Source organism: Peromyscus californicus, unplaced genomic scaffold (genome assembly GCF_007827085.1).
Source record: "Peromyscus californicus insignis strain IS unplaced genomic scaffold, ASM782708v3 Scaffold_4__1_contigs__length_199733344, whole genome shotgun sequence".
NCBI classification, from domain to species: Eukaryota; Metazoa; Chordata; class Mammalia; order Rodentia; family Cricetidae; genus Peromyscus; species Peromyscus californicus.
The window spans coordinates 39,597,468-39,618,167 of NW_026294562.1; the positions used below are offsets into that span (position 1 = coordinate 39,597,468).

Genomic DNA, 20,700 nt, shown 5'->3' on the forward strand with positions numbered 1-20,700 from the left:
TCACCTACCCATCATTCACTCCTTTAGAAAATTCATGTGGACATCTACTTGGTAGTAGGCACTGTGGTATATGTCAGGGATGTATAGATAGATGCAGTATGGTTATGCCCAGCCTCCAGTGGAGTAGAAAGACATGGATTAGGCATTCAGCCACAATTGTCAGTGGTAGAGAAGTAGAGGAGCTGGTGAGAGGTGACCTGGGGAAAACTGAGGACATGAAGCTTTCCCTGACACTTGCAGAAGAATGAGCCCTAGAAAAGGTTGAAGGTGATAAGGGTGGGGAAGGACAGACAAAATGGCCTGGTTTGGAGAAGGGAGAAAAGGGTAGTATGGCTGGAGCATGTGAGTACCGCAGATACAAAATGACCCCTAATGGTCTCTCTGATAAATGTGTGGCCTCAGCTTGGTGCTAGTGGGAGATGGAATCTCAAAGAAGTGGTTAGAATGACAATGTTCCTTATAGCCTCAGAAGTTTGAGCACGTGGTCTCCAGTTGGTGGTGCCTGTCTGGGTTGGTTTAGGGGTTGTGGGCTTGCTAGAGGAAGTATATCACTAGGGCTGGATTTTGAGGTATCAAAGCCACATGCTACATGCTCTCTCTGCTTCCTGCTGGTAACTTCAGACATGAGCTTTCAGTTTCAGTTCCAGCTGCCATGTCTGCTGCCTCCTCCCTGCCATGGTGAACTCTTAGCCCTCTGGAATTGTGAGCTCCAAACAAAACCTTTCTTCTATGAGTTGCCTTGGTCCTGGTGTTTTGCCACAGCCACAGAAAAGGAAGTAATATGGAAGCACTGCTTAACAGAAGGTTTGAAGATGCTGGGAGCGTGCCCTCAGAGGGATCCAGGCTGCTTTTCATGTCCCAGCCATGAAGTTGGATGGCTTTGTCCTGTTCCATGTTTCTGCTAAGATCTGTCACCACACCAATGGGCCAATTATTTATACCTTCAGATGTACAAAACTGACTCCCCCAATGCTTTCTGCTTCTATAAGGTGCTTATTTCAATTGTTACAGTAACTAAAAGCTATTGGGGGAACAAATTAAAAAGTAAAAAAGATGAGAAGGCTACAGAGAGAGTTAGCCAGGACAAGATCATGGGACCTTTGAAGACTATGTTAGAGTTTATTTAGTTTTTGACACATGGTCTTACTATATATCCAGGCTAGCCTCAAATTCACAATTCTCCTGCTTTTACCTCAAAGTGCTAGAATTATAGGCAAGTGCCACCATGTCCTGTGAGATCTGTGGCTTTGCCCCCACAGCAGTGAGAAGTATTTCAGTAGGAGAGAGACCCATTTATATTTGTGGTGCTAATTAATTCTCCTAAGACTCAAGGCATGAACAGTCATACCTGGTCATATGTCTACTTGACAGGCAACCCAAGAGGGTAAGTCTAGAGAGTTCTTAAATATCAAAAGTGTATAATGTAGCACATGATTGACTACAGAAGGGATTCTTCTGATTAGTCACTTGATAGGTCCAATCATTCATTGGCAGGTGTTTAATTTTGATAACAATTCAAAATTTGTTCTCTACTGACAGCCATCTGTAATGCAATCTGAATTCCCTGAGATCATTAACTGTTTGAGAGAGCTCTCTGTCAATTCTATCCAGTCTGCCAGTTTGCGAATTAAAGAATGATGTGTAATTGACTTAGGCACAGTGTTCGCTAGTTAGGTGAGCTTAAAGACTCTTATCTGACCAAGAGGGTGGCTTCGGCTAAATCAGTTAGCAAGAAGAACCATACAATGGGAGCAATAGCTTGTAGCTACAAAGTGGAGAGGCTCGTCCCTGATGGAACAGAAAGGATGGAGGAGAGAGCCATCACCCATGGAACGGATGTGACTGGGGAAGCAAAGGCGACATGGTCCATCTGAAGCATCATGTTATATTTACTATACTCCAACCCTGCTTCAGTTTTCCCCCACATCTTTCTGATTACATCAAAAGGAAAATATTTTTGTTGTGTCTCTGCTGTTAAAAGCACTCCATTGTTGCCAATCTCTTAACAGCACATATGAAGCTCAGGTGCCTTTGGCTGAAGAGGTTTAATGACACTGCTTTAAGAACAACCCTATAGTACACATTTCCTGTATTCACAGCACCTCCTGGTCTACCCCACTCCACAGAACTAGTGGAAGAACAATCTGTGAGGCAGGCAGGTGGCCTGTTTTGCAGAAGAAGGAACTGGTGAAGGTGCTGGAGTGTTAAGTCACATAGCTTGGACCTCAGTGTCTGGTCTGCATCTGTTTATTTCACTCTTGTCCCATGGTACCAGTTTTCCTGTGTCTTATATCACCCTGTCACTCAGTTTCCTAATCATGTGCACCACAGGGAGAAATGTCAGCTCAATTAGTTGTTAGAAAATGCTTTTCCTTTGTCTATATCTATAGGAATATGTATATATGTGTATAATAATGTCTGAGAGAGATCGGTGGAGAGAAGAGAGAGAGAATGAGAAAATGGGAATGTTGGAAGTGTTCTGACTGGCTTAGGGAAGGTGAGTCTAAGTGGGGCCTGGTAAATGAAGACACAGAGCATTTAGCTGCTCAAAGGTTTGCCTGGCTTTAGACTCTCCTCTGTATTTTCCTGCTGAGCTTCTGCTCCCTATTTGCAACAATGGTTCACTTTGTTTCCCTGTCTTATTTTGTGGACACACATTTTTGTGTCTTTGAGAAGCCTGCTTTCATGAAATGCTGATTTCTTTTTAGTTCTTTCTGTTTTTTCCCTACTATAACAGCACTGGAGAGGAGAGATTGAAAGCTTTTTTACCATGCTATTTGAACATCAATGGATCTAGAGACAACCCCTTGTTAGATTTCTTTTTATGGCACTAGAGTAGTGATTGAAAACTTCTTGACATCAAAACATGGTTGTAGTGTTACATGAAACTGTAGCTTTAGAACCAGGTCTGTGACAGCGTGACTTATTTATGGAAACCACTAATTTGTGGCTCCATATGTATCAGTGTTATTTTAGGTACACCTCAAATTAGAGGGCTTTTGCGACTGAGGAAAATCTCTGTACTGTGGCATTTGTGGTTCCATTTAAATGCCTCATGTATGGCCTGTAGTTTTTTAGATGAGTCACAGAGTAATTTAAAATAGGTCAATGTTTACCCAGGGCTCAGGATAGCCAGCAACACGCCCCCTACTTTGTAATTAGTGTTCTATTCAAATGCTGTGTATGCAGCCCACATGTAGAAATACTTCTCCCAGAATAAATTTAATTATCTGCAGTATCAGATTTTTGTTCCTAGATTTGAAAATTAAAAAAGCATCTAGAATTCAGTAAGACTCCAAGAGCTAATCTTAGGTTAATTAACAGCTTTCGAGGAGAGCGGTCCTCCTGAGACCCTTGCAGATGCTGTGAGATGCTGCAGACACAGTGTGAGAAATTTTCCTTATATAAATAAAACTGTGAATACCCACACTTGCTACTTAAAAGACACCATTTCCAATGGAATCTCTAGTTTACTAAAGGAAACAGAAATTTTGTCATTTATTTGAAGCCAAAGCAAATGCCTAAATGTTATATAAAGGATACTCAACATTGTCCTTGATGAGATCCTAGAGAATAGTGATCTCTTTGATTGCCCCTCTTCTCTTTAATTTTCCTGTCCCCCTTCTTTTGATAAAAACCACCACTTTCTTTCCAGGGCTGTACCTCTGTTGCCACACGTCACAGTACAGCTCATTTGTAGAGGCCGGACAGCCTTTAATAGGTTCTCACCCGCTGGCTGTGTGGTCATAAGACTTACTCAGCTCTTATGTATCCCTTTCATATATGTAACATGGAAGTGATGAAGCATTTTTCATAGACATGTGAGTTACATGAGTCCATCCTCATCAAGGGCCTGGTGTGTAGCAGGCCTCGTGGTGCGAGCATTTGCTGTTATTCAGATCTTATTATGGTGTCTTTAGGGAAGAGTCATTGGTAGATTCCTTTTCGTTAAGTAGAATGGCCTGTGATGGCAGCTGGTCCTGAATTATAATTTCTGAAGAGAAATAAATTTCCCATTTGAGAGAGATTAAAGAGCTGCAGTTCTTTCTTTCTCTTGGGAAACTGAGATATTTAGATTTAGAGAAGCTTAATTAAAATGGAGCTTTGCAAGCACCCCATGCAGACGTTTGCATGCTCATCCTTCCATTCACTCACTCATTCAACAAATCATACTTAGACCTGTTGCTGTCATAAGAGTGGGTCGAGAGAGGAGTACTGTTCAGTCTTAGCATCAAGGAACTAGTAATAGTATTCCCTCTTGAGTAGCTGATGTCCTTAAGAACCATGTGTCCTTAAAAGTGGCCACCTAACCACTTATACACATTTCCAAAATACTGTTACTTAGTTCTGTGTATAAAGCCTTCAACCTCTTCCTTTTGATTTAGGTGATTATCAACATTTATTCAGTACTCATGGTGTACCAGGTATTTCTTTTAGACTTTGTTATCTGACCAGAGTCCATTTTCTATGGATGTCATTCTCATACTTTTATCCCTGCCAAAAGCTTTATGTAATGGACAGTTGTAGTAAAATCTGTGCATGCTTGGGCCAGCTTTAAATGACCAGGGTAAGTCACCACCAAACAGTAGACTGTTTCCTTCCTTGACTTTATTTCACGTTGGAGTCTGCTTGGGGTGGTGAGTTAACAATAGCACCTGTAGGCTTTAACAACCCCTGTTAGAAATGCCAGCACAGAGAGATCTGAATTACTGAAATACTGTCCTGGCTCACCTCATCCTCCATGAACCTTGACTTGGATCTGTGCTATCTTATTCATCTGGAAGAAAAGGACTGCTAATTGGCTTCTTCCCTATCCTCCTCCAGTCCACCCTGCATGGTATTGGTTAAATGGCTCTTCTGTAGAAGGATCATGTTCTAGAACACTCTTAAAATTCTGTAATAGATCCCCATCACCAGTCAGATGGCATCTTAATTTGCATATGTCGTTTAAGATTATCTGTGGTATCTCCCCTAACCTAGGCACTCTTCTGTTATCCTTATATATTTTCCACAAATACAGACTCTCTGAAGCCAACTGGCCTCTTGAATACCTCTGTGCTCATGAACGTGCTCTAACTACTGCATGGAATGGTCTCTGCTCCTGAACTCTTTACTCAAAGCCTATTTAAACCTCAGTTGAAACTATCTTCTGTGTGAAAATCTCTGATTACTAGATACCCTGGGAAAAGATTGTTTTATTCTCATATTGCATAGGGCAGTTATTCTTAAAAATGCTCACCATCTGAAGATATTCAACATTTCAGTAATACTTAGGTAATTTTCCCCACACAGAGCTTAGCAGCTTTGGCAACTGGAAGTAATTTTATCACACAAATGTCAACACAATAAATATATATATAATAAATAATTGGTAGAAGATGTAGTGATATAATTAAAACACTTTGATATGGTGCTTCTCATTGGAATCCATTTCCTTTCTTTCCTACTGAGGGCTCTGAAATAGATTATTTGGTTCTTTCAGTCTCTATCTCCTTATTTGTTAATAGATCTGGTATATGTTCTTAAGGTTGATGTTTTTAGATCAAAAGGTCATGTGTGGAAAAATACCAAGAGCTACCCCTCACATAGATATTGATTAATTAGGAATTTTTTTTATGTACCTGAGAATTTTTCACACCTTCGGGGGGAGTCCTAATGAAACCCAGCTCAGAGCTGAAACAAGACAACTAGCATGCAAACCATCCACATGGTGAAGAGACTGTAATGTTTCAGTAACAGTTGGATGAGACAAGCCTTTGAATGAGAAGGCAAAGCATCATTGAAAGCCACGTAGCTAAGTTCTCACTGGGGGAAGCATATCAGGTGACATGGAAATAGGCTGGTGATGAGAAGGCCCCCAGAACTAATCTATGTCATCCCAAAGTCAAACAGGTGGGGATCAAAACTCATGAAACTCTACACCTCCTGATTTCCCAATTTTGATCCTTCTGAAGTCTCTATTTTCCAGGGAGGGCCTTACCTGGAAGATTCTGCTGGAGGGATTTAAACTTGGAAGAAAGGAATGATTCAACTTTAATCATTTTATGCATGGAAAAAATGTGAGGTCTTTAGAGGCAAATGGACTACGTAGCTTGTGAGAGCTAACTGGGCTAGGAAGAGACTGAGAAGGGAAGAATCGGATAATGATTTATATGAACCTCTATGTACAGGCTCACTCAGTGTATTGATGAAAAGTTAAATGTTTAAATGGCTGGATGCAAGTATTATCTTCCGCTATATACATGAGGATGGTCTGTAGTCTATGTATAAGAAAATTCAGTAATGTGACTCCAGGAAGCCACTGTGTTTCCAGTGGAATTCCTTGTTTTTATCAGCTGCCCAAAGTTCCTTTAATTAATTGAAAGCCACATAAATATTTAACAATTAGAATCCCTAAGAGCAAGCCTGTTGCTGTTTTTCATAAAAGGATGGTTAGATAGAAAGTTGGTATCGATGGAATGGAACACAAATGTAGGTTGGCTAGATTGTCTCTGAATAGCGAATCTACTACAAAACAGCCTCTATCAATCAAGACAAATAGCAGTTCTGATCTTGGCTTAATGTCTAGCCTAGAAGAAATTGTTTACCTGGGCTATTCCTGAGGACTCTATCTACTTAGTGAGGTAGAACCTGCCTGTTATGAGACATGACATATACACACCGGTGGAACAGTATACTCTCTGATAAATTTCATTAGTGCTACCCACAGAGGGACCATTTCCTATTTAACCCTCACTCCTGAATTCCAAAATCTGGAGCCATGTATGGTAACACAGAAGGCCCAGGCATATATACTGAAGGAAACGCAAGTGGCATAGGGGTATTGAGAGTGGCAAGTGAGCAACTGGTACTTCTGATAAGAACAAGCTTTGTACTCTGTTTTACAGGTGGCCTTTCATAAGACCACCTAGACTCTACGCTCCTTGGCTGCTTGGATGGCATGTTCCATTACCCATGTATTTGTGTTCTCTTCTCCCCTTCCCTGAAATGCCAACTTATTGATGATCGAAGGCCTTTCCACTTTGTCCTTTGTTGATCCCATAACTGCACTTTCCCTCCATGCACCTTCTAAAGTACTGTTTCTTTTTTTATCATCTATCTCACTCTGCTAGATGCTAAGCTTCCCAAGGGGAGGAAATTTTGGCTCCCTTGTGTGTTTTTGCCAGTGTCTGGGCTAGGGCTTATACTATAATAGTTACTCAAAATGTATTTCTCAAATGAACGAATAACATTGAATGAAATATCAAATAACATGGGAAGTCTATCAGAATTCAAGCATTTCTAGTTTGGTGAAAACCCACTGTGGAAATGAACTTCAGAATTCAGTCATTAGCTCTGAGGGACCATTTAAGATTAATCATAATTTAATTCAATTTCTTAGCCATAACCCAAGTGCTCAGGGCCTGTTCAGTGGATGGCACCGAGGCAGATTCTATCATTCCAAAAAGTTCTGTTGGACAGCATTGCTCTTGAGGTTAACAGCATTGCCAAATGCTCCACCTTGGGCTAGGGCTAGGGCTAGGGCTAGCAGGATATTTAAGTACAAAACTCCAAACAGAGCTGCCTTTGTGTACGCCATTTCCCATTTCCCCTCTTCCCTTTGCCTGTGGCTATGAATGTGCCCAAGAGTGAACAGGCAGCACTCCAAGGAATACAGCAACTGCCACATGGTCAGGCAGATTTTCTGCCAAAACTGTAAGTCAAGCAATATACTCTGAGTCCATTCCAAGTAAAACTGATCAGTGAACACCACCCATAGCCAGGCGGTCAGGATTTTATTGTTTTAGGCTCTGCATCAAAGTCAGAATCAGAGCTGGCTTGAGGAGTATATGGAATCCTTGGGGAGGCTAAGCTGTGGACACACCTTCATTGGATATACATTAAATGTTGGCTCAAGATTTATTCATGACGTTAACTAGCATGTGAGAGAAGAAAAAAGCTGGATGCATTCTACTTTTCATGTCTGAAATAACTCAACTCTGGGATAAGCAGGATAAGCCTCCTACAGTCACTGGGCCATCTTCCTAGGATACAATATGGCATGGGTGCTGAGTGTAATTCCTGTCCCCGCCTGCCTGGGAAGACCATGGTGCTACTAGGAGAAAGTTAGCAAATGACATGACCTTGCATCTTACATTTCCTTATTTCTACAATGGGATCAATATCATAATTACCTCATATTACAAAATAATATATTTAGATCAAGTTTTTGCACGTAGAAACTTTGCAGTGATATATAAGAGACATACTCATATTTATAGATACAATTAACTCCAGCATGTCAAGGATGTTGTTGGAGATAGGGGCAGAGGTGTTGGAGAAGAGCAATGCTATGTTATGTCTCTAAGTAGTTTGTCAGATTATTTCTTTGCACCTATTTTCTTCTTCCACATGGTGGGATAATGCAAGTTTTCTCTATTTTTGTTACATATTCTACGATGGATTGATTCCTTGCTTTAAAATTTTCAAACAACTTAGTTTATATTATGCATATGAGTGTTTTGCCTGCATATATGTATGTGTACCATGTGCGTTCCTGGTACCCAAAGAGAATAGAAGAGGACATTGGATCCCTTGGAACTGGAGTCTAAGATAGTTTCAAACCACCATGTGGATGCTGAGAGCTGAAACTGGTCCTTTGCAAGAGCATCAAGTGCTCTTAGCTGCCGAGCCATCTCTCCAGCTCCTAATTCCTACTTTAAAAAAGTACTATTTCTTATGTATTATCAATAGTAAGTTGTGTAGTCACCCTGTCCCTCATTCCATTTCCAACTGGTTCCCACTAGTAAGAAGTTTCTGGTCCTTCATATCCCATGCCTTATCCTTGTATGGAAATTCTTACATGGCCAGATGATTGAAACGCTGATATGTTTTAGCATATTGATCAAAAAGCAACTGTTTCTTGTATCCCAAGTATCTTTGAAGTAACTTGGGTTCTTTTCTCATTGTGCAGATAATTTCCTGTACTACTTGTTACTCACCTTTAGTCTTATAGATATGAGGCTACTTAAGAGTGTCATTTTATTCCAGTGCCAAAGTAGATATTCACAACACATTGACTGTGAGGTCTTCTCTTTGTCCAATTTCACTGTTAATCTAACACACTTGGTCCTTTTATCTGAGCCTAGATATAGCCTCAAAATCATTCTCAGTGCGTTTCAGGAAGCTGTCACTGACTGATGTGAGTTGATGCTCAAGAGGAAAATGGTTTCTGACTCTTGTACCAGAAATGATAAAACTGAAGCACACCATCAAATGATGAAAACTAAGGTGATCGCAGGCTTACAGAAATCCAAATCTTTGGCCTATCCCCAAACACGGAATTATGTCTACCATGGGTTTATAGGAATAGATTCTTTAATGCTTATCCCAGACCTATAGGAGCATCTCTTTGTGATGAAGAGTTGTGTTACATAAACTATCCAAAGAACGTATAATAAGCATGAATATCCACTCAGTAATGCAGGAAACAACTGGAGAGGCTTTTGTTTCTTGTTTCTTTTGGCAAGATTAGTACATGTATCATTGGATCCTGCTTTCAGTGCATTTTCCCTTTTTTCTGTCAAAGAGAACTTTATAGCAGGTTGTCAGTGCTGTATACAGTGTATGAAAATGCTGTGGTCCATGATCAATTCTAGAATTCCATGTGGATTCCAGGCAAAACCTGTTAAGAACATTCCAAACGTTTATTACTAGTGGTGCCTTTGGTGGCAAGTTAAACCAGTATAGTCTCAGCAGCAGGGTCAAATGTTTATTAAGATGCTTCAGAATTACCTTCTTCTAAAGGACAGGGATTAAATTCAAGGTTGTTGTTATCTGTGTACCACTGTGTGTTTGGTGCCTATGAAGGTCAGGAGGACACAAAATTGGGGGAGTGGGGAAGTAAGGGTGGATCTGGGCATAATTAGGGCAGGAGTTGTGGGTGAATTTGATCAAGACACATTGAATGAAATTCTCATTAATTTTAGAAAGAATTAATAAAAATTCTTATTTTTAAAAGTGAAAACCACGCATATGGAAGGTTGGGGCTGGTTTTTCTCCCTGATGCCCAGGGCGTCAATGACAAGTGAGATGGGATGGCGCCCATACTGAGCTAATGCTTGTCCTGCTGTCTGCAATCTTCCCGTCACCCAGAGCATTTCCTCTTCCAGTACTGCTTTTCTCATCTTTTCCCATTTGTCCACCTTTTAAAATTGGCCGTGTGTTTTCACTAGTCAGAATATACTTTGAAGGGAACCAATCAGAGTGGAAGCAGAGGGTCCAGGGGAGAAAAGCAGGAGGGGAGACAAATCACAACACATTATGACACACATATATGAAAATGCCACAAATACCAACTTAAACATAAAAAACCCCAATAATTTGCAAAAGAGTGGAAATGGACACAGATCATCTTAAGAAATCTATGTAAATAAAAGGCCTAAAGCTAATAGTTCTATCAAAATGAGTATTTTAGCAATCAAATTGTCTTGTAGGGGAGGATTTTCAAATCTGATTAGAAGCGGGCACAGCTGGCATAGGAGGTGATTCAAGGTCAATACACTTTCGGATTTAACTGGGTTCTGAAGACCAAGTGTGGCAGCAGGTGCACCGTGATTGTGTCAAGGGTACAGTGACTGGAAGAGAATGTGCACCAGGTACAGAGACTGAGGAAGCTACTTTGGAAAACACTAGAGGTGCTGTGGGATGGTCTGTATGTCAAATGTGTTGCTGATTGGTCAATGAATAAATCACTGATTGGCAGTGGCCAGGCAGGAAGTATAGGCGGGACTAACAGAGAGGAAAATTGAGAGAACAGGAAGCTGGGGAAGGAGACGCTGCCAGCCGCCACGATGAGAAACAGAATGTAAAGATACTGGTAAGCCACGAGCCATGTGGCAAGGTATAGATTAATGAAAATGGATTAATTTAAGCTGTAAGAACAGTTAGCAAGAAGCCTGCCACGGCCATACAGTTTGAAACCAATATAAGTCTCTGTGTTTACTTGATCGGGTTTGAGCAGCTTGGGACTGGCGGGTGAGAGAGATTTGTCCTGACTGTGGGCCAGGCAGGAAAACTCTAGCTACAAATGGCGCCCAACGTGGGGCAAGAGTTTCCACCTAAAAACTGAGAAAAAGGATTCTAAAACGGAGCTAAAAACAGTTCCTAATGGTCTCTCTCAAATGAGCGGCAGCTGCCGGTTTGAGCTACTGGCGGGTTGCTGGCGTGCGCGCTCGACCTGCAGTATGGCGGGAATGAGGTCTCTGCAAGTGGCACATTAAGCTGCTTGGTGAATTTAGCCTTTGCTAGTACAAAACAAAAAAAGAGGTTTCTGGGCTACACGCTGCTTGGATAAAAGCATAGACCCACAAAAGCTCCCAGAGCTGGCGGAAAACTACAGTAGCCGCCATGTTGGGAAGCTGAGGTGGGCGGAGCCAGCAGCCACAGCTCCTGCATCTTAAAGCAATAGATTCACAATAAGACAGATTCAGATGTAATAGTTTAAAATGTGTGTAAAATATACGTAGGCTTGAAAGAGACAAAAAAAGGTGATATATACAGTATAGAAACAAATACATGATTTTAAAAAATAAAGTCTTTAAAGAGACAGTAAAATTAATATAAAAAATAAGCCACATGAAGATGAATATTACACAGAGAGTCTGGATTGTGTTGTCTTTGGGATTCTTAACTACAGAGAGATATTTGATTGTAAAGGAAGCTGAGTTAAACCAGTATGTATATTTTAAAGATACTTTGACTTCAAAATTTGGATGTAAGGATATGTTGCTTTGGAAAAGAGTCTCTTTTGTTTCCACAGAAAGCCAGAGGCTATGGATTTGCTCAAGATTAAGACACATCAGGTTTGACCAGCCAAGACCACCTGAAAGGTCTTTGATGACACCATGGCCCAGATGATCCAACATCCAGAACCGTTTCAAGGCAACTGGCTCAGATGATACAGCCTCACAGACTACTCCATGATCCTAAAATTTTCTTTGTTTCCACAGAAGATACAGCGCCCCCCTCCAGCAGGAAGTAGTAAGAGAAGCTACGCCCAAATTCCCAAATATACCAAGCTGACTTTGGAGATGTGTAAAGGTTAAAACCTTCCTTTTTAAGAAAAGAAAAGGGGAGGTGCTGTGGGATGGTCTGTATGTCAAATGTGTTGCTGATTGGTCAATGAATAAATCACTGATTGGCAGTGGCCAGGCAGGAAGTATAGGCGGGACTAACAGAGAGGAAAATTGAGAGAACAGGAAGCTGGGGAAGGAGACGCTGCCAGCCGCCACGATGAGAAACAGAATGTAAAGATACTGGTAAGCCACGAGCCATGTGGCAAGGTATAGATTAATGAAAATGGATTAATTTAAGCTGTAAGAACAGTTAGCAAGAAGCCTGCCACGGCCATACAGTTTGAAACCAATATAAGTCTCTGTGTTTACTTGATCGGGTTTGAGCAGCTTGGGACTGGCGGGTGAGAGAGATTTGTCCTGACTGTGGGCCAGGCAGGAAAACTCTAGCTACATAGAGGTATCAGAGAACTTTAATCTTCATCTAATCTAAATGAGTTTAATAAAATGGGGTTCCTGGATTTTTCTCGTTGGGATTAAGTGGGGCACATGAATTGTTATCATTGGGATTGTCTGGGGTTCTGGTTTTAAACAGTTCATTGAGCTTTGCCTCCAGTCCATCCAAATCAGTACGTAAAGGTGTATGGTTAGTAGACACCTCTGAAATCATCCCCTACATCGATGGGTATTCTGGCACCTGCGGACAAGACAAGACATGTCTCTAAAAAGTGTTCTCTTCAACAATGGTTTGTCCAGATACTTTCTGATATAGTTGGCTCTTCATGTTCAATGACATATTTTCCCAATGAGCCAAGAGTTGGGCAATTTTAAAGCATATTTAATGTAGGGAGCTGACTGGCCAACTTAGATCAATCAAACCTTTCTCCTTCATGGTATTTTCTTCTCTATGCTTGAGATATATATTTTTTTAAATCCATGCTTCATCCTCCCCACTTTGATACAGTATGGGGAGATTTAACAGCAACCTGTCACATGAAAGTTTTATTATACTTTGTGCTTTCTTGAATGAACAGTTGTTCTAGCCACATAGAATGTGGGCGCTATGATGAGGTTGTATCTTTATTTCCCTCTGAGAAAAGCAAGTGATGCTCTCTCTCTGTGGTACCTTCTGCTACCTCAAAACTCAGGATTATTAATACATTGAAAACTATTTGTTATATTTGTTTACATGAGATTGCATACACATCCCTGGAGGAACATTGTGCTTTCTATAAACACTTGGTATCTAAAACAATTATTAGAAAATACCCAGTGATTTATTAATTTGAAAAGTCATGTTATCAGTCTTCTATTTAAGTCTTCAATTAAATCACTTGGATGTATATATAAAGATATAGGTACTTATATATAATTAAGTGTGAATAAATATTATGTTAATTATTTTACTGAATTTTATTATATTTCATACATTGAAAAATATATAGAAATCAAATTTAATTACATACATGCGCACGCACACACAATACTAGCACACCAGCTCAAAAAATTTCTCTCCTTGACCATTTATAGTAGTGCACACTTATAATCCCTGCTCTCAGGAGGCTGAAGCAGGAGAATTTAGAGCTTTAGAGCTCAAGGTCAATTTCAAAAATAACATTAATAACAAAAAATAGTCTCCTCTGCCAGTTCCTTTCATTTTGTTTGGATTGAATCTTTTTTCAGCGTTGTTACACAGAGAGGGCCAAGTATTTTTTTCTTCTTCTACCATCTAGGTTGATCCTCATTCAACACAGATCTGATGGAAAGGGGGAAATTGGAGTAGATTGATTACATTGGCATTTATGAATAACTGACATACCATTGAACTCTTGTTGGGAATGCCCTACTCAGTGTTTTATCCTGTGCTGTTTAAGCACTTTGTGTCCTTATCAGAGCCCATGTGATCCTGTAGTCATGTGTTTGAATATTCATTACAGTGTCTCTGAGAGCCAGGGCTATGCCTTGGTCATCTACCCACAGCTCTATGCACACAGTAGGTACTCCATAAATGATGTCTACAGAAGTAACAGTAAAACCACTCCTATTCTTTGTCTTTGATGTTTCTCAGATTTCTTCCAAGCAAAGTATGAAAAAGAACCAGTTAGAATTTCTTGCAGAAAGTTCTAGAAAAGAGACGAGGCAGATGAAATTAACAAAAACTAGAGTGGACACTTGAAATCAGCTCAGTTGACATTGGTTTCTTTCTTTCTTACTTGACATTCCAATTATGTCTATATCATGCTGGGGTGCAGGCCATCCAGATCAATTACTTTTTGCAGAAAGTAATACAGAAGAATGATAGGGCTTTGACATCCTTCAGTGTGAGCTGAATCTTTGGAGCAGCGGGAGTAAACATTTGTGGTCATTGCACAGAATGACGTGCCCCTGGGAATACTGACTATTCCTGGGTTCCTAATATGCTGGATTTTCTGATGACTTTCTCTCATCTTTGGACATATGATATGTATTTGAAGAGAAATGCTCTTCACATCTCTGTGAGAAATTTGCAGTCATAAATTGGAAACCATGCAATTTAGTTTTCCCTTTTCATAGCTAGTTGATGTTCTCATGCCTTTATCCTAGCTGATTAAGAAAACCTATTTTCAATTAAAAAAAAAAGAATGACTAATATCAAGGAAAAGAAAAAGGAAAGAACCCATGAAAATTCTTATTTAGTTCTCTTTAAGCAGAAAAGTCTGAGAATATTTTTAACACGCACATACATACACACACACACACACACACACACACACACACACACACACACACACACACTCACACCCCACACAATCTCCTACACCATTCCCATACCACACCCAACCCCCATCCCATACAACATATACTTTCTCACATTCATCACATCCCCACTGTTACTATCCCTCCGTACCTCCACACAGCCTACACACACACCACACATATCCCCTCACATCCAAACACATCCCCTCACACCCATCACCCCATACCACACCCATCTCTCCCCGCTATGGGCCCCATACCACATAACACACCACATTTTTTCCTTCTTCTACTCCCAAGAGTAAGACTGCTCATGGCTGGGCGGTGATGGTACATGCCTTTAATCCAAGCATTTGGGAGGCAGAAGCAGGCAGATCTCTGAGTTTGAAGCTAGCCTGGTCTACAGAGGGAGTTCCAGGACAGCCAAGGCTACACAGAGAAACCCTGTCTCAACCCTCCCCCACCAAAAAAAAAGGGACTGCTCCTGCTCACATGTTCTTCACAGCCAATCCATAACTAATATGCCACTAGAACATTTGGTGTATGCCTCACTGATAATTTCCCAATAGTAATAAACAAATTATTAAAAATCTTTTAAGACATGCTTTTCTTTTTGGATACTAGCTGGTTCTGCCTCTTTTCTAGAGTATCTACAATTTGATAAATCCAGATGATAAATTTTGGACAAAAACCCTAAAGTAAACATAAGCATTGGTAATGAAATTGTGATGGATGAGGGGTGCTGACTCAGAGCACAAATGTACTCAGATGACATCTCATGCTGACATTGTCCATTGTCAGGTACTGATTCACTGCATGACAAATGAAAGGCCAAGGTCCCATTTCTCTGCAGCCCGAGACTTGAGGTTGACAATTGTAAGGCAAAGGCATGTCTGATTTCAGCATCAGGAAGCTGCATCCTGAAAGGTGCTCCAGACACCAGGCAATGCTGTTCATCTGCTTAGTCAAACATGGGAAAGCAAGGTCTTTGTATTTTAAATTCTAGGTAATTAAATCTAACAGTTCTTGGTAGTATTAATATTTGTGTTTATGGGATTTAGTCATTTGCCATTAAGAAGAAAGCTTTGATAATAATTCTAGAGTAATGGAATTAATTAAGGAAAGTGCTTACTGATCCACTCTGAACTGCGACAGGTAAACAGAAAACCCATTATGACAATGAGGGAAATATGGACTTTTGACCATTTCTTCCAGGTACCACATGTCACAGAACAGATAGGGAGGAAAAAGAGAAAACACAGAATTCAATTTGATCCTCAGCACCACACACAAAAAGCATTTAATTGAGATTGTCTCCTAGTATGTTCAAACCCATTTGCGCTGTGAAGACACAGTCTGTCTCTTTCTATCTCAAGCAATCTCATTCATGGGAGATAATCAGTTTTGGCAATTATAATTCACTTCCAAAGTTATTCTTTTCCAATGCATATTCTCTTTCCAATTCATATTCTTGGAAAGCAACTCAATGACAAGCTAGACAGGTCACAATGTAAGGGGAGAAAAAGTCATCCCTCTAATTTTAAAATGTAAAGCTATATACTGAATGCACACTCTCATAGTCCTTATGCCTCTATTATTTAACAACCCATAAATGAAATTAACTTTAAATATTTAAATAAATTCTCAAATAAAACAAATCAGTAAAAATATTAATTTAGTCTGAAATAAAAGCTTTGTAATTAGGATGTGTATGCTCCCTATGTCTAATTTTATTTGGACAGTAACACATTTACTTACATAAGTTTGTTTATATGAATATGTATGTACATATGCATGTAGTAGAATGTTTGATTCAATTGGATACTCAAAAATCAAAGAAGAAATCCTTTCTGGTGAATGAAGGCTAGCTGTACCAATGTTTTTATTGCTTGCCTTCCTTCCTTCCTTCCTTCCTTCCTTCCTTCCTTCCTTCCTTCCTTCCTTCCTTCCTTCTTTCCTTTCCTTTTTTTTGTACATGTAAAGAAAGTTCACTGCCACAAAATAATGTTCACTGGAAATGACTTTAAATTGCATGCACCTTGTGGTGGTATTTTACTTGTACTGAAATGTGATTTTAATTGTATGTTAATAAATAAAGTTGCCTGGGGGTCAGAGCTATTAGAGCCATAGCAAGTGCATGGCGGCGGTGGCGCACGCCTTTAAGGACCTGGAGGGCGGTGCATACAGGCAGTGACAAGGCAGTCACGTGTTTGGGTTTACAACCAATGAGAAGGCAGAACAGCTAGACTATATAAAGACATACACACAGGAAGTACGTCCCTTTCGGAGAGCTCTCTTGACTGAAGAGGATCGCTGAAGCAGGAAGGGTGAGGCTCTTAGCTCTGACCTCTTGGCTTTCTTCTCTGAATCGGCTCTGTGTTTCTTATTTAATAAGATGGTTGGTTACATCTACAGCACATGTGTGGTTAAACAATTTCTTATCAAGCTAAATAAGTGAGGCTAATCCCAGCAGTGATTCAAGTGGCACACAGAAACATTGACTTCATTTTATCATGATAAATTTACCGTTGCTTTCCTGAGAGTGTAGGTTTTCATCATAGCACTATGCATAGCATCTCTCTGGGTGTGACTACATGTCAGTGACTTCATGTGAGTGACTTCAAATTCTTTGATAACTGCCCATGGGTCACATGTTTATGTAGATGCTATGTAGATTGGGAATTTTGCATACTTAGACTATAAAGTAGTTAGAACTAAGAATGCCCAGTGAAGTTAGAAGTTCAGGGTCCTTTTGAGTCTTAATTTGGGCATGAGAAGGGACTCATAACTTGGACACAAGATCATAACCAGGAATGTACTAATTTTATATGTTAGCAATACATATGAGAACTAAAAAAAATTAAACATAATTATTGAAAAAAAGCTGAGTAACTTTTGTGCTCTTAAAGTTTCAGGGAGTCATTGATGCCCTTCATGAGCAGAATAGAAACGTGTCATGAAACACACTTCAGTGGATTTTGCTAATAACCCAGATGGATGGCTAGTTTGAGCTCATGGGTTGTGTGGACTTAGAAAAGGCATTTACTTCTTGTCCAGTAGATTAAATTACCCACTGCCCCTTCTAACTCTAAAACGCATAATTTTCCTCATATATTTAAACAGAAATAATTGGAGATAGCTTTATGCGAGATTTCCATATGTTCAAAACACACAGCCTAAAATAATGATAAATGAGAGGCAGCAGACTCTGACTATCACTGGGATAGCCCCAGGTAGCCAGAAACACTGGAGGACACCTTCCTCTTTCTTTGGTTTTGTTGGAAGGAAAAGGAAAACTGCATTCCAAATGCAAACCTGTATCTGCTTTGTGGGTATATGACAAAAAGAGTCGGCAAACACAGTGGGTCAACAATCAGAAACTAAATGCTATCTAACTCCATTTTCAGACAAAAGGAGCATATTGCTATATTTAAAGAAATGAGGACTATGACAAAAATTTTAATTAAAAAACAGTTAAGGTTATAGAACACTACATTATTAGTCAATATAAAGACCACTGGGCAAATGTCCTCTTTTCAGGTGCTCAGTTACAAAATGGGTCAGTATTTACACTCAAAGAATACAATGAGGGCAATTTAATTAAATTTGACAGTGAGTAAGTTTTAGCTTCAATGAGGATTTTTTAGAACTATCAAATCTCTAGGTATCAGATCACTGCCATGGCATTCAGTGCTGGGTTAGAAGCCTTCAGCCTTCCATTACTCTCTACTTCACAGACGTTGGTTCGGGTATAAACTAGGTAAACACACTGTTTTTGTGGCTGCCAAAACAAGGATTAAGATAGGGCAAGGGGAAATGGTACTGGCTAACAGGTGGAAGAGGGAGTGTCCTCCACTGGGTTAGTTCATCTGTCATTTCATTACTGTAGGTGAATGCTTGTCCACTCACCAGCCTTACTAGAGCGTTTGAGGGTGGTGACTCCAGGTTGTTTTTTATGTCTCAAGGTTTTGCACAGTTCATGGCACCCACTGGACACCTACTCTAGATTTATAAAAGGCCCTATGGAACTTCTTTCTCTTAACCACTTGCTAGAAAAATTGGTTAAGAAGTTTTTTTTTTTAACTTAAATGTGTGTGCATGTGTGTGCATGCGTGTGCATGTGCACATGCATTTAGGATTGACCATTAAGGATTTGGTAACTTATCAGAGGGCTTGATTCTCTCTCTCTTTCTGCAGCCATTATCTGTCTGTCTGTAGCTCTTCATACGAAATTCTCAAAACAAACGAAGAAAAAAAGCAGAACAACATCATCCAAAGGCAGAAGTTAAGTGACTCCCCCTGGTTGTGTTCCTTAAACGTATTCATGCCTTGTTTCAAATTACTCTCATGATCTGCCAGAGTGCTCGGACCTCACTATGCCACTGGTGGAGAGACCTCCTTCCAGGAAGGTCAGAGCTTTGGACTTTAGAGAGTAGTATTTAAAAGCTGGCAGTCCAAGCAAAACATATAGGGGTGGGGAGTTCTGGGAGCAATTCACAAAAGACCAGAGCTGTTACCAGTTATAGAAGTTTTACCTTCCAGGTCAATAGAGAAGTACCTGATTACATAATTTTCCAAAACATAGTCTTCTGGCAGCTTGGCCATGATGGGTTTAGACTCATGCCCAAAGGTACCCAGCTTATTTCAGAGGCTACCCTGCACTGTTATCCAGATTCTGTTTGCTTCATCTATCACAACCCAGTGCCTGGTTCTCCTTCCTTGGGGGAGGAAAAGAGGGAAGGAGAAATGAAGATACAAGAATACATCCTTTAACTTCCCTTCCCCCCTCATCTTCATGTGCTCTCAATGTAGCATTCATGGATTTCCCACTCCGGGGGCATTTTAGATGCTGCCCTCTGTTCTTCCTCTCTGCCATCCCACAGTCAATATTTAGATAATCATTCATAGCTGGCTAGGATGTGAGGTCTTGGCTGAAGTGCAGAGAACGTTCTCTGATGCCCTCTTTCCCAAACTTTAAACATGAGCTTTGTACTCAGGAGTCTACCATGGGACCTGGTAATTTACCTACCCGCCTTCTTCTGAATATTTATGCCCAAATGCCAGGATGTCGGATGCCCGTCCACTCCCATCACAGACCACGACTGGTACAGGAGGGGTGTCTCGGAGGTACTCCAAAACAATCGAGATCACGTTGGGTCCTCCTTCCACTATGAGTGCCACCACAGGAACCCCTTGGCCGATTCCTGCATTAAAAAAGGAACAGAAAAGGAAAAAAGGAGAAAAGAACACAAAGCCAGCAAACCAAATAAACAAAAAGAGAAAAAAAAAGCACAAACTAAAATTACTGAGCATGGGGGAGGTAATGAGATACGAAAGGATAAAATACTGAGTGACATTTGTAGAAAACTCATTAGTAGAATTTCCACCCCCAGAAAGTCCACATGGCCCTGCCCCATCCCCACAACTCACAAGATGGATATTACTTCACTTCACACCTGACCACCTTGGATACATGAAGAAGGGAAGTGGCCACCAAAGAAAGACGGGGCCATTAGTCAAAATGTTGGAAGCCATATTCTGATTGTAAGTAGTGTCTTATCTATCTAGTAGTTCAGTTGTCTGTGTAAAAAAGATGTAAGTTAAAAATTTCCAACTTCCAGGTTATCACAGAAGTATCCAAATAGCTCTTTTCATTAAAAATAAGTCAGTAGGGGATGGCTGGATCCACTGCTGGCTGCAGTATGCGTCTGTGTTCTAACCATAGCTGGTCAACTGAACAGCAGTTCCCAGCAACACCAGCATCATAAAAAGCCACCACTTTGGACACACGGTTTTCTGCATAGTTGGATCCTGCAGTACTGAGTAAAGTGCCATGTGCGTGATGATACCCACTACACATTTGTTGCATTCAGTTGAATTAAGGGGATTCAGAGGTATTTTCCAACACATT

The 20,700-nt window shown here is 40.4% G+C and overlaps 1 protein-coding gene across 29 annotated transcripts in view; it reads right to left on the reverse strand.

The window, feature by feature from the left end:
• The window catches only part of Trpm3 (transient receptor potential cation channel subfamily M member 3), an 859,806-nt gene that overhangs the window by 190,810 nt on the left and 648,296 nt on the right, over positions 1-20,700 (reverse strand). For 28 of the 29 annotated variants that reach the window (XM_052762651.1, XM_052762653.1, XM_052762659.1 and 25 more), the window contains one exon: positions 19,819-19,993. In XM_052762651.1, coding sequence (XP_052618611.1) covers positions 19,819-19,993 — 175 coding nt within the window. Of the gene's footprint in view, positions 1-19,814; positions 19,994-20,700 lie in introns of those variants that run through there. The other variant, XM_052762678.1, reaches the window with a different exon arrangement.